This window comes from Coturnix japonica, chromosome 8 (assembly GCF_001577835.2).
Source record: "Coturnix japonica isolate 7356 chromosome 8, Coturnix japonica 2.1, whole genome shotgun sequence".
NCBI lineage: Eukaryota > Metazoa > Chordata > Aves > Galliformes > Phasianidae > Coturnix > Coturnix japonica.
Genome location: NC_029523.1, coordinates 4,426,181 through 4,439,521, shown reverse-complemented (window position 1 = coordinate 4,439,521; position 13,341 = coordinate 4,426,181). Strand labels below are relative to the sequence as shown.

Here is a 13,341-nt window from a genome sequence, read left to right as displayed (position 1 = left end):
GTGGGGACCACAGTTCTGCCAGGAGTTAGGACATAGGGCAAACAGAAGGGCAGTGTAAAAAAAAAATAAATAAATAAATAAAAATCTGTACATATATATATATGTATTTTTAAAGCTTGTGTAAAGTGGTTGAAGAAAATCCAGTCTGGTGAAGGTGTAACTGGGGGGAATAAGGGAGTTTATTTTCCTGATGGTGAGGTAGTGATTGTTCTTCTCTTTCTTACTCTATTCCTCATCATGTGGTTTTGGTAAGAAACAGTTAATGTTAGTGTTGTAGCATCTTGATTTGTCAATGCTGCGTGCTCTCAGCCTGGGGGTGGAAGTTAACATGCTGTCTATAGAGCATTTCTTGAGCACATATAGGTTAAACTTCTCTGCTCTCCACCAACTGTATGGATAAACAGGTGGCAGAACCCAGGGAGCTGACTTGGCTGATCCCCCTGTTGGGGGTACTGAGGCTTTCCTGTTTACACAGCATGCCTTTCAGATGTTCATCCCACTCCTTATGAATAAAGCACTTTGCACTGATCTCCAGGGTTCTGGCATACCCCTCGCCATGCAGGTTTTGATGTTTCCTCTTTTCATAAAATGCATCCATTTGTAAGTACCAGAGGAAAATCTCCTCTGTCTTTGAACACGTGAGAATACACCACTGTCAAATGGGCAGACTTCACTCCAGCAGCTTAGGTTGGAAGGGACCTTATAGACCATCCAGTTACCATGGGCTGGGGCTGCCCAGGGCCCCATCCCACCTGGCTTTCATGCAACAATTATGCATTCTTTAAATGAAGACATATTGTTTTTCCACTGAAGATGGTGCACACGGTTTTGTTTGTGGAACTGCTTGCTCCAAAAACATTTTCTTTCAGGAAGCAGAGAGATTCGGGGGCGCTCAGCTGGATGCTTCCTTTGTAACCAGCATGACAGCAAGCCAGAGTACTCTTAGCTATATAAAGTTTTGCCATCTCTGAATTCTTGCATTCCTTCCCACTGTTGTGTAAAGCAGAAATTTCAATAGAAACATATCTCAAGTGTAGTCTGGAAGGGCTTCACGTGTGTTACAGGTGTCTGTGGGGTTTTCTGTAAATTGATGTGTCCTTTTTTGTGTTGCTCCCTAATGACCCAATGGCTCCCAATCTTGGTTATGATCCGAGTTTGAAGACTACTAGATTTGTTTTAATCTTTCATAGTTTAGGATGTCAAGAGGTTGAAAACTAGAAATACATCTGCAGAGCAGACCCTATCGGTTGGGTGGGTGTAGCTTTGGTCAGACATGGCTGATATTTCTGAGTCATGGAGTCATAGAATGGCCTGGGTTGAAAAGTACCACAATGATTATCTAGTTCCAGCCACCCCCATGCTATGTGCAGGGCCACCAACCAGCACACCAGGCCGCCCAGAGCCACATCCAGCCTGGCTTTGAATGCCTGCAGGGATGGAGTATCCACAGCCTCCTTGGGTTGAATCTGAGTCTGGTAATAATGTTACTGACTCTAGCAATAAATGTTTCTCTAGTGCTTTGTAATATTCAGAGGAAACCTCCTGTGCTCCAGTTTGTGCCCATCACCTCTTGTCCTGGCACTTGGCAGAAATGAATACAACCTTCATCCAGAGAGTGGCCAGCCAGCTGGATGCTTGTGTCTGTTTTTAAACATTTACCTCTGTAGACAGGATGTGACAGCTGATTTCATTCTTAGTCCTTCATTAACGGATTCTTGTCCATGTGAGCTGTTCTGTGTGTGAAGATCAGGGTGGTGGCAGAGGACAGCTCTCCTTTTTGCATTGCTGAAGCTTGGTCCAAAGAATTCATCTGAGCTGGAAGGGCCGGCAGGGGCTGTCAGGAGGAACAGATGGCTCTTATTTCTAAATTTACAGTGTTTTTTTTCCCTTTCCCCCACTCCCCACTGTCAGATGAAATGATTTCTTTCATTATTTCCAGCAACTTCTGTAAACAGAGCGTGTAAATATATATAAACAAATGCCTGATCTGCCTTGGTTTGAATATTTGAGAGCGGCAGTTCACAAAGCTTGCTCCTGCCTCTGGGCAGAGGAGGAGAAGTGGGAGGAGGAACTCAGCCATGGGTCTCCTTTTATCTTTTTAAGTCTCTCATCTGAGCTGCTGGGGTCTTTGTGGTCCCAAGGGCAGGCTGACCCTGGCAGTCACAGCAGTATCTGTGGGATGTAAAGCCTATCTGCCTCATTTTGGGTGGAGCTGGGAACAAAATTCTCTGCTCCTTTTCCCACCTGATGTGGTGGAGTTTTTATTCTTTCCTTTTTTTTTTTTTTTTTTTTTTTGGTTTTTTTTTTGCCAATATGGACTCGAGGCACATCAGTAGACTGTTGTGATGGGTGGGGATAAACACTGGTCATGGTTTCATATGTATTCTTGGATCTATGCAATGGGCTCATTATGATCCAGGCTCCCTTATAGGGGCAGCATCACCTGTGCTGATATTTAGTCTTCAGCTGGTGATGATGAACTGGAGTTCATCACTGGAACCTGCTCTGCAGTTGGGGGTTGTGCTGGGGACAGGCAGGTTTTCTGGCAGAGGAAGGAGGCTCTGTGGCCATGTACAACTGGGCATAGAGTCAGGACTGGTTACGCAGTCATGCTCCTGACCACAATTCACCCCTTTCCAGGAAAAGAAAACAGAAGAGTAAAAGGTTGTTGAAGGTGCACTTAGTTTCCATCAGAGGTTAGCAGTGGGGTTTCTTAAGAACTGCTGTTGGCATCTGTGGTTTTTAATTGCTTCAAAATGGGAGGAAGTAATATTTGCAGATGACACAGTTACTGAAGCTGGTGGTAATGAAGTTGGTTTCAGAGGTGTTTCAAAAGGCTGTGGCAAAGTTGGGCTGCTCAGCAGAATCCAGCAGGAATAACACAGATGTGTGCTGTGAATATTTGACCTATTCAGATAAAATTGATGGGAATTAGTTCTTAGCTACTTGGTGAGAAGCAGGCTGGAGGCTGCTGGCTGTCAGCAGCAGCACCTGTCTTCTATTCTGGTGCAAAACAGTCTCATTTAGTGCAACTGCTGCTGTCCATCGTTTTTGCTCTGTTGTCTTTGTGCTGAATATCACTTAAAGCCCTTTGGATTGCAGCCTACAGCAGAGAATCTCGTTTAGCAGGGGGCTGGATGTGGTGATCCCCAGAGGTCCCCTCTGACCTCAGTGATTATGTGGTTCTGATTTTGAGTGAGTTTGTCTGTACCATCTCAACCTCTGACATAAAAAGTTGCAATAACTTCAGTACTTACATAGGGGAGCAAAACGTTCCAAAACACTGAACAATTCTATTAAGCCAGCAAGAGGTTTTAATTTCCTGCTGGATAAAAGCTTAATAAATTTAAGTGGCCAAATGAATACAAAAATTACCCTTTTCTGGGAGAGACAGAGGCAGGTGTGTCACATTTGGCCACTCTATGCAGACCATTGTCCATCAGAGCTCATGCCCATTTGTTAACAAGGGTAAGGACAGAAGTTTCTGTTCTACAGATCTGGGTAGCATGAGGGCCTGCAAGCTGGAGCAAGAGGCAGTGAGGAGCAGCAGGTGCTGCATATGGGAAGGAGAAGGATAGGGTGTGTGGTTGGATCCATCTTAGTTGAACCCCATATAAGCACTTTGAGGCACAGGTGATGCATCTGGGGCTGATGGTGTTCAGCTGCTGGGCTAAGAACCATCCCTGTATTTCCTGGATGGCTGCAGGAGCCTTCAGCCCAGGGTTTGTGGCTACTTGGCTGATGGCTACCTGGGGGTGGAGGAGTTGGACGTGGTTGATGTGCTGTTTGCAAGGCATGGCCCGGTGGGGCTTCAGCGAGGGGAAGGAGAGGCTCCTCTGCAGCTGCACTGAAAGGATAAACAGGAGGAAAAACAAAAATCTCAGTACAGCTTGTGCTCGGTGTGGCCGTCCAGACGCTGAGCAATGGATGCAGAGCAGATGTGGTGTATCTGGTGTGCGTGGTGCTGGCATCCCTCCTGGTGGGGCTGCGCCCTTCCCCAGCTGGCTTCAATGCACTCCTGAATTTTAGCAGCTTCTTCCTTTCTTAATGCTTCCCCTTTGGGAGAGGTCTGGCAGTGGCTGCCCTGAGCTGTGGTTGTGGCTTATCTGAACCGCAGATTATTTGGCTTGTTGCCTGATAGAATGCCAAAGCTGAAGATGTTCACAGCCATGCAGCTTGGGAACGGGGGGAGGAAAGAAGTAATGGCAACATGTTATAAAGGGCTGTTCTTGAAAGTAAACTTGCATTCTAATTTTTACTTTGAATGTATATGTGCCATCTTTGGCTGCGTAACCATGGATGCTCCCCTGAAAGTGACATGCATGCAAATAGCACTAACAAGGAAATCCTTGACAAATCTCCTGATAGCCTGACTTTAGATGAGATATTTCCAGTTTTTGAGAACTATTTCATGGTGTGGAGAAAGAAATAAGTCAGAGCAAGAGCTCAATCAGCTCTTTGCCTAGAGGCTTCTTACAGAGCTTTCCTTATGTCATTATTTTCTTTTATATGGGTTTGAAGGTTCCCTTGTTTGTTCTGAATGGTGTTTTGTCTGAATACACTTTCAAGATTTGAGGTTAATGGTGGTTATAGGATGGAGAGATTATCCCAGAGCTGCCCCATTGTTCCATGGGAAGTGGGAGCTGCGGGAATGAGCTGCTTCTTAAGGGGATTTGGGGAAGGAATTGGGAAAAGGGAGATCTGGGAGCTTCCCTTGTGCCAGCAGTGAGTGAGGTGTCCATCCAGGCCTGGGGAATAACTTCCCAGCTCTCTTAACTGGGAGTTAATGGTGCAGTTTTATTTATTTGGGTATCATTTTAGTGCTGATCTAAATCTTACTTCTGTATGAGTAGGACTGGCATGGCTTCATTTTGCTTTGCTATAGAGATACAACTATATAGAGAAACTTGGCGTAGCAAATACGTGGGTATGTCCATCCTCAACTCCATGGATATGTTTGTGTCAGGAGGACTTGGGAATATTGGAGAGCTCTGTCTTTTGAGGGAAACAGCTGACTCTTGGAAATAATTGATTAAAACAAAAATCTCTGCTGCAGTGTAATGTGTGAGTACAATTAATACAATGATTTTCTTCTTCTGCATCTTCGTGCTCACAGCTTTACAGGCTGAAGCTCCCTGGCACGTCCATGAGGGCTGGGAACAGCCTGGCTTTGTTTTCCCATGAGTTGGGGGGAAATAGATTACCATTCAGTCCATGGGTCTGGGGGAGGATATGGTCGTGTTAGGCAATGTGGTTTAAATCTGAAGGCCATTACTGTTTGGGCACTTGGTTAATGGAGCGTTGCATAGTTTATGTACTTAGTGTTCCTGAGAGACTGAAATGCCCTTAAAAAGCAAATCTGTCCAACAGCCCTGTCTTTCTACAACATAAATTAAAAGGCCAAGTAACCAGATCTGGCTGGGTGATCACCTGGAGAAAATGGGGCAAAGTCTGGTCAGTACAGTGCCTTGATTTCTGTACTCTGTTCTGTAGCAGTGACTTCTGCCTGGGTGAGAACTACTCAGTGCATACACGTTTTTATCTAAACTCTCTCATATTTTTGTTGCTGCTCACATTCACTTGACTTCAGCACTCAGGGTTTACAGATACAGGAGGGTCAGAGAGGAGGAGAAAATGGCAGCTTAGGGCTGGTGGAGGTGGGAGTTGAAGCATGAAGGCATCTTAGCACTTCCCATAGGTGTTGGTTTTCTTACTGTACATCCACTATCTTTACACTTGCTCTGTGTGTTCAGGCTTTTTGACAGTGTCACAGGAGGCTCATGGAAATCTTTAGTGACTTGGAGAGACATAGATAATAGTGTTCATGCTATTAGCTGTTCTACTGCTTCTCGTGTCGATTTGCTGCTGTACATAACAAAACACCTTATGTTTAAGGGCAGGGATGAAGTCTTTGGAAAGCTGTTAATGTCTAGCAACTCTTATTTTTAAAGTGATAAATGTATTGATTGCTTAGCAAGGTCCGTGCTTGCAAATGTGTGGTGACAATAGCTAAGAGCATAGAGATAAGCTGATATTCCTTGGTGGTGGTGAGCAGATTAAGTTATTCTGTTTTCCAACAGCTTTGGTTTTCCATTATGCTTTTGTACCATCTAAATTGTGTGTCCTTGTAGGCACTCTGATATTTTAGTAATGGTGAAATTCGAAGATTAGCATTTAGGGTTGTGTGGTGGTAGCTTTCCTTGACCTCTGAATGCAGAATCTGACTGGGTCACAAGGAGACATGGTTATACAATAAGGCTGTGGAAGTCAGAGCTTTGGAAGAAGCAAAGCTGTCCTTGCTGTAAGTGCATGGCAGATTGAGGAATGGGATGCTCTTCAGCTCTTGGGATACATGTTGTTTGAGGGAGTTGCAGGTAGATTGGGTTGGCCTTGACCACCACTAAAGGAGATGGTGAGAACAAAAGCTGGAGAGCGTTGTATTCTTTGGGACTTTACTTTCCAAAGGCAGAAACTTTACAGGTGGGTTTAGGTGATGGCTTCTTTTCCTCCCCCCTCAAAATACTGCCCAAAGTGCAGGTATACATACTGAGGACTCCAGGAGCAGACCCTACTTAATGGGCTGCCTCTGAAGGTCAACTAATGACTTGGTTGAATGTGTAGTAGTTGATGTTACTGGTTGAGTTAGGAGAGTTGTCATCTTGTGACTTTAGAACTCATTTTGTTTTTAAGGGGCTAAGTGTGTTTATTGTTTTTACTCTGCGTGCTGCCTTAACAGTCCTAGTCAGAAAATGAATTTCTAGTAGTCTCTCTACCAGAGAAAAAATACCTTCTGGTAGAGTTTATTTGGGCATCACCGCAACGTAGCTTGCCTGAAACAATATCTCATGTTTTGGCACGCAATGCAAATGATTGAACTGATTTTTTTTTTTTGTGCAATCAACCTCTTTTAGACAGTGCTGTTATCGAAGGAAACCTGGAGTTATTCCTGTGCAGCCCGAAATCCTGTATGTGATTGGGGAGGACATGGTGTGATGTTGTTGGCATGCTGCTATGGGACAAGTTTGGTTGTGTGCAGGTTGCTGCTTATCGATATTGTTTTCTGTGCAATAACCCAGGCGTTGCTGAGCCTCATGTAGCCATGTATGTGAGTTTTCTCTTTCTGGGCTTTGTTCTCAATGTGTTGCTGCAGCTGTTCCCAATCCACACTAAAAGGCAGCTCTGACTTTTTGAGCACCGTGACCCCCGACCATCTGGGAATAAAACATGTTTCTTTGCAGGCTCCCACCAGCCTGCTCAGGCTGTTCTTATCGCTGTGACTGCCCCGCTGCTCTGCTCCTAACAAGGTGAATTAATGAGGGAATTATTGGGCTTCACTTGCATTCCTGCCACCAGGAACCAGTCACTAACATTTAGCTTTACACCCGCTGGCTGCAGAGCCTCTGTGACAAGACCAGTAGGTAAGCTCAGCAAATTAAAGCCCCTGGGAAACAATCCCTTCGTGTGTTAACATTTAACGCTTGGTTTCCGCTTGGGCTGTTCTAGGAAAACATGGTTTGTAGGAAACTTGTTTGACTTCTCGGCACTATCCCATGTGATGCTCAGATTGCTTTCAACATCAGCTTTCTGAACCCAGGTTCGGTGTGGGTGTCTTGTAGTCTTCTGGAGCCTGACCTGAAGCAGATCTGTAGCTGGCAGCATTGAGAAGCCTGGGGTTCATTCTCTGTGAGGCATCAGGAGAGAGCAGCCAGTTTCATATTTTGTCAGTGGTGTTCCAGTGTAATCCTATCGAGTTGTTTCACTGGGAAAAGGATAATGCTAAGCCGTGTTTACTTCTCATCTTTTATCCTTTTTGCTAAATTCTCTCTCCTTAGAAGCAGGACCCGCACTTAGTGCTTGTCTAGATGGACACGTGAATGGATGTGAACTCGCGTGACTCTCTTTAATGCACCTTTGTAACTTGGAGCATTTTCGGTCCCTGCACTCGATTCTCCAGATGCAGAGCTAAAAGCACACACTGGCTGTTCCTGTGAGCTGAGAACTGAAATGCAATTCCCTCTCTGCCTCAAGAAAAAAAAATGTTGGAAGAAGCTTTGTTTCTGACTTTCCAAAACATATTTGAAACATAAGTCAGTGGCGAGCTTTGTTTTGGAAATGGTCTCGCTCCAGCAACAGTTCTGCCAAGGTTGTTTATCCCAATTCCTACATAGCTTCACAGGCTGAGAAAGTAAAACTGGTGTGTGGGTGGCTGCTTGCAAATGGTCCTTATGGATATTGCTGCACTTCGTTTAGCAAATAGCAGTAGCTTGTACATGAGCCTGTAATGCACATAGCATGTACTAGAGCATAGTGCAACAGCACATGGAGAGATGGAAAAAGCAGAGGCAGGAGGTTTGGAAACTCTGTGTCCCGTTATGTGACGTGACTCAGATGTGCTGAAAGTCAGTTTTCTTAACTGGTTACTAGAGAACTCAAAGTGTCCAACATCACAGAGAAAATTGAGCTGTTCTGTCTGCTCTGGGGCAGGTGATGGATGTGAACACCAACAGTGTTCTTTCCAAATAGTTGCAGCATTAATTATGGCCTGAATCTGAGAAATCTTTGGCTGCTGAGTAGGATGTGGAAGGACAGGGGTGGGAGGGAGAGGTGGAACCATCCAAATTCCAGTAAATTCACTGTTTTGGGACAGGAAAATGCTTGGCCTCACTCTGGTGGTGAAGACAGCACTGTGCTAGCTAGCCTGGATGGCTGTCTTGCTCCTAAACTGGTGCTGCTGAATTTGCAGCTCTCATGTTGTCATATAATTTAATTTGAACTTAATTAGGCTCAACAATGCCAGTTATGTTTTTGATATCATCTGTTTCAGATAGGAGCTGAGCCAGGCGCTAGCACTGCTTTGGGCCATGGGGCACATGAGGAGTGGGGAAAGGGCTGCCTTTCAGCAGGCAGGAGAAGAAAAGCCTTTAAGAGACTATTTAATAAACCAAATGGGCTGAGATTGGTGATGATGAAGGACTGAGCTGCTGGGCTGTGTCCAGAATTGCAATGTTGTAGCAGAAATTAAGATGTAATGTGAATTGTTTTGTTGTGATTCCTTTGGAGATGTTTTCTCATGCAGGAAACATCTGTAAGTGATGCCTTGTGCCATTCCAAGGCTAGGAAGTACGACCTTCATAAAGCTGAAAGCTTTTTGGTGGATCTCCTGGCCTCCCAGTGCCATCAGTTGGATCTGTGGTGGGCTCTGGTGGGTGGGAGCTGCATCTCCCACATGAGGAAGACTTACTCTTGCTGTGACCCTTTCATTCTCATCTTGGGAAAGCTTAGCGTGGAGCTCCACTTTGCTCTGTCACCCCAAGCAGAGGGGGCAGCTCTGTGGTTGGGTCCATGAATAAAATGGAGCCCTTCCAAAATGGCGTGTGCAGCCCTTGATCATCTGTGATCTGGCGGCACTTGCCAAGTGTAAAATGCCTTTTTAAAACGAGCTTTTATCATTTGTGCTGAAAAAGTGCTTTGAGGTTTCCTGTGCGGATAGGACTTTTGTGTTGTGCATGGTATCTCTCCAGTCCCTAATGAATAAACACAGCTGGCGTTTTTGGGAGATGGACTTAACATCTTTTCGTCAAAGCTGTACAAATACAGCGGCAAGTTTTACTGAGTTATTAGACCATGTTTTCTGTTTTTGATGCCGATCCACGCAACTGACTTAAGAGTTATCAAATGAAAAAATGCTTTTCTTACAAGGCTGCCTTCAGCCCATTCCAGAGGAAACAAGTTTCCCCTCCCCCCCTCTCCCCCAACCCCTCTGGAAACACGGCTGGAACAAGCAGCCTTGATGACTTATCAATGTTGGATTATCATGCAATAATTTACTAGGCAGCCCTTTGCTGTCCGGAGCCGCCTACACTCACAAGTCAATGGTGCCTTTGTTCAGGAGTGCCTGGAAGAATGCATGACCTAATGGGGCGGTGGGAGTTCACGTTCATTCCAGCCTGCTGAGTGTCCCCATGCCTTTCCTTCCTCTTGCTCCTTTTCAGGACAAGTGCCATAGGAAAAGCAACCTGCTTTCTTGCTATTGCTGGGGCTTCTCCATTGGAACTACCAATTGCTTTCTGCCCCAAGTCTTTGGCAGCAGGGTGTCTACTTGAAGCTGGTCGAGCCTTGCACTGGGTGGGGGAACTGAGGCAAGTGTGAGCAGGAGGGATGAATGGCCATAGGCACCTTCCAGTGCAGGAGGCTGGTGGAGCTGACTTCCCTGTTGGCCATGAGCATGGTTCAGGACTGTGGGAGGAAATGCCGGGGAAGCACCTTGCTGCTATGATGTGGAAATGAAGGCCAGTCAAAAAGCAATAAATGTGTAACAGGAGATAGCCAAAAGGGAAGCATTCAGAGCAAGATTTAACTGTTCCATTACAATTTGGGGAATTTTGCTTAAAATAAAAGTGCTGGAAAATCTGGCTCTTGGCCCAGTGCACGTTCTCAGATGGAGCTATTTTCTCAGCAGCAGAACTTAGCAGAGGACGTTTAAAGCTTGCTGCAGGGAGGCTGCAAAGTGGAGTCACAGACAATAAGGAAGGGAGCGGGAGTTCTTCCTGGGGCCATGGATGTGAGCGGACCGATAATGAAGGAGCCAAGTGTCGGTTGGGGCTTATCTCAAAGGCATCTGCTCACAATCCGGTGCTTGTAGTGGCTGTGCCAGCTGGCAGGATGCTTTCCTGATGTAAATCATCCATCCCTTTTAGGAGCCGGAGCACAAGAAGCCCTTTTGTGAGTAGGCATGAATTCTTAACTCAGGGGGGAAAGGGAGGAGTTTCTCATTCAGATCTAAATAGCGTTTTCTTACATTTTCCTGGCTATCTTTATGGTGCTCAGTGTGGTGTGCTTCCTGCTAGACGCTGGGACTGGGATACAGGAGGGATGACCCTGTTGACGTCTGTCAACAGGACCTGGGTGTTGTGCTTTGGCTGACAGCATGGTTGGGTTGGTGGGGATGATGTGCCCTGCATCCAACACTGCTAAATGAAAACATGAGGTTTATGCTTTTGTGCCCTGGAAGTAACAGAGGTGTTCCAGGTTGTGCTCCTGAAGTGCTGAGCTAATTAATTGCTATTGACAATGCATCATCTTTCTGCCAATGAACTTTAATAATACACATCTGGGGCTCTTCCTTTAAAATAGATCTGCTGCTTCTCAGTACACAGGGAAATGCATCTGGTATGTCATGCTGTTAGATGCTTTAAGACCACAGTGAGATCAAAACAATTGCCAATGTCTAGGAACAGAAGAGCAGTGACTTCTGTCTTCCAAATTAAATACTTAAAGCTGCTTTTCATCTCATTACTGTTGTTGCCATTCCTTAGAGTAACAGCAGCATGTATTTTTATGGAGCTCTGCAAGGCCTGGAGCCCTTATCTTTGCTAGGAAAAGGGCTGTGCAACCTTGAAGAGCCCGGTTTTCAGGCAGGCTGCAAAGCACAGTTTTTATGTTTTAAAGGGGGGAGGAAACGTGTTTCAACGCTGTGTCAGCTGGTCTTGGGTAAATGCCATTGTCCCTGCAGTATTTACCCATGGCAGGCAGGCTGATACAGTGCTGGAGCACAGCCTTGCTGTGTGCATTAACTGCATTCTGTCATGCCATTAGCAGGGCTTCTCAAGTAGTCGTGCTGCCAGCTGAAATCAATGTCTTTTCACCTGGGTTGTGCAGTTGGACGAGTTTCCAGTGAGTTTTCTTTGGCCTGTGGTGTAAAACTGAAGATGGGGGAAGGGTTCTTTAAATTTAGCAGGGGAGTTTATGTGGAAAAATGTTCCTGTGCTGCTCAGAGCCCAATTTGCACATGCTGTGCCTTGAGCTTGGGTGATGTTTTTTGCAAGGAGCTGTAGGAGAGCTCATTGGGAAACAGAGCCCATAATCCAGTTAGTTAGAGGGGAAATGGGAGAAAAGCCAGTTTTGGGCTTAGCTCATCCATAAGCTCAAACACTGCACGAGTAGTAATGGTTATTTTGTGGGAATTGTTGGGGGCCTTGTATCAGTATGATGCTCCAGGTGGGAGGGGAAGGCATCTGGAGTCATTCATTAACTTCAGATCCGAGTCTCACTTGCATAGAGTTGGGCTGATTGCAGTAATGTTAAATGTTAAAGGACTTAAATTGAAGGTGTGCAAAATGCTGAGTGCAATGAAATTAAGTCCCAACCTGTACTGGTGCATGCAATTATTCCTCCCTAGGTGCAAGACTCTACACTTGCTTTTGTTAAACCTCATTCGGTAAGTGTTCATTTTTCTAGGATAATGATGTTATTAGTGATGTCTGCAGGAGAGAATTACAGTGCATTAGCTGTGTGTTTCATTGTGCTAAAAATCCATCGATCTGTTTTTTTATCCCCTCAGCCTTCTCCTTGACCTTTGGTTCCTTCACTTTGCTGGGGAATATGGTGCTTGTGCTACTGGAAGCTGCCCATCCTAGAGGAACCAGAGATCTTCTAAATCTAAACCTTTGTTTCAGCCTTTCTCATCCCTTTGTTCCATCTCTTGCAGGAAAGGCCTTTGACATCACATACGTGCGGCTGAAGTTCCACACCAGCAGGCCGGAGAGCTTCGCCATCTACAAACGCACGCGGGAGGACGGCCCGTGGGTGCCCTACCAGTATTACAGTGGGTCCTGTGAGAGCACCTATAACAAAGTCAACAGGGGCTTTATTCGGACTGGGGAGGACGAACAGCAGGCTCTCTGCACGGATGAGTTCAGTGACATCTCCCCCCTCACTGGGGGCAATGTGGCTTTCTCAACGCTGGAGGGACGTCCCAGTGCCTACAACTTTGACAACAGCCCTGTGCTGCAGGTATGAGAGCAGGACTGGGTCTGTCAGATGGTCTGAGCTGGTTCCTTCTGCTCAGCTGTCATGGGTCCAGATTTGTGGGCTGGACTATAGCCCTTGCTTATACTTGAAGACCATTGGATGGGTGAGGTGGGTGGGGTGATCCAAAGAAATGTTTCTGGAGAAAGAATGGAGCTCCATTGTAAGTATATAGTAAAACAACAACAAAGAAAAAGTCAGTAGTATTAAAGATGACTTTTCATAGGCACCATGGAAGTCTTCAGAGGGTAGATGCTTACTTCTGTCAGCTTAGAAAGCAGCTGTAGTATTTTGCTGTTGTTTCAGCTGTAAGAATGAGGGGGAACTTAAGCCTGAGTCTGATATGAGGCATCTTCACGTATATTTTGAGCATAGAAGATAAAGAAACATAATATATGATTAACAAGTGGGAAGTTAATCCCACTTGTTAATCATATATTATGTTTATTTGAAACCCAAACTTTTTTGCATTACATGTATGCTGGTGCAAGGGGAGCGTGGTTTTATCTACCCTTAATTTCTCTTACAGAAGGC

General features: G+C 45.5%; 1 protein-coding gene across 1 annotated transcript in view; it reads left to right on the top strand.

Moving 5' to 3' along the window:
• Positions 1–13,341, top strand: part of LAMC1 (laminin subunit gamma 1) — a 44,218-nt gene that overhangs the window by 9,941 nt on the left and 20,936 nt on the right. The window contains exon 2 of the mRNA XM_015869581.2: positions 12,488–12,792. Within this exon, the coding sequence (XP_015725067.1) occupies positions 12,488–12,792 (305 nt within the window). The remainder of the gene's footprint in view (positions 1–12,487; positions 12,793–13,341) is intronic.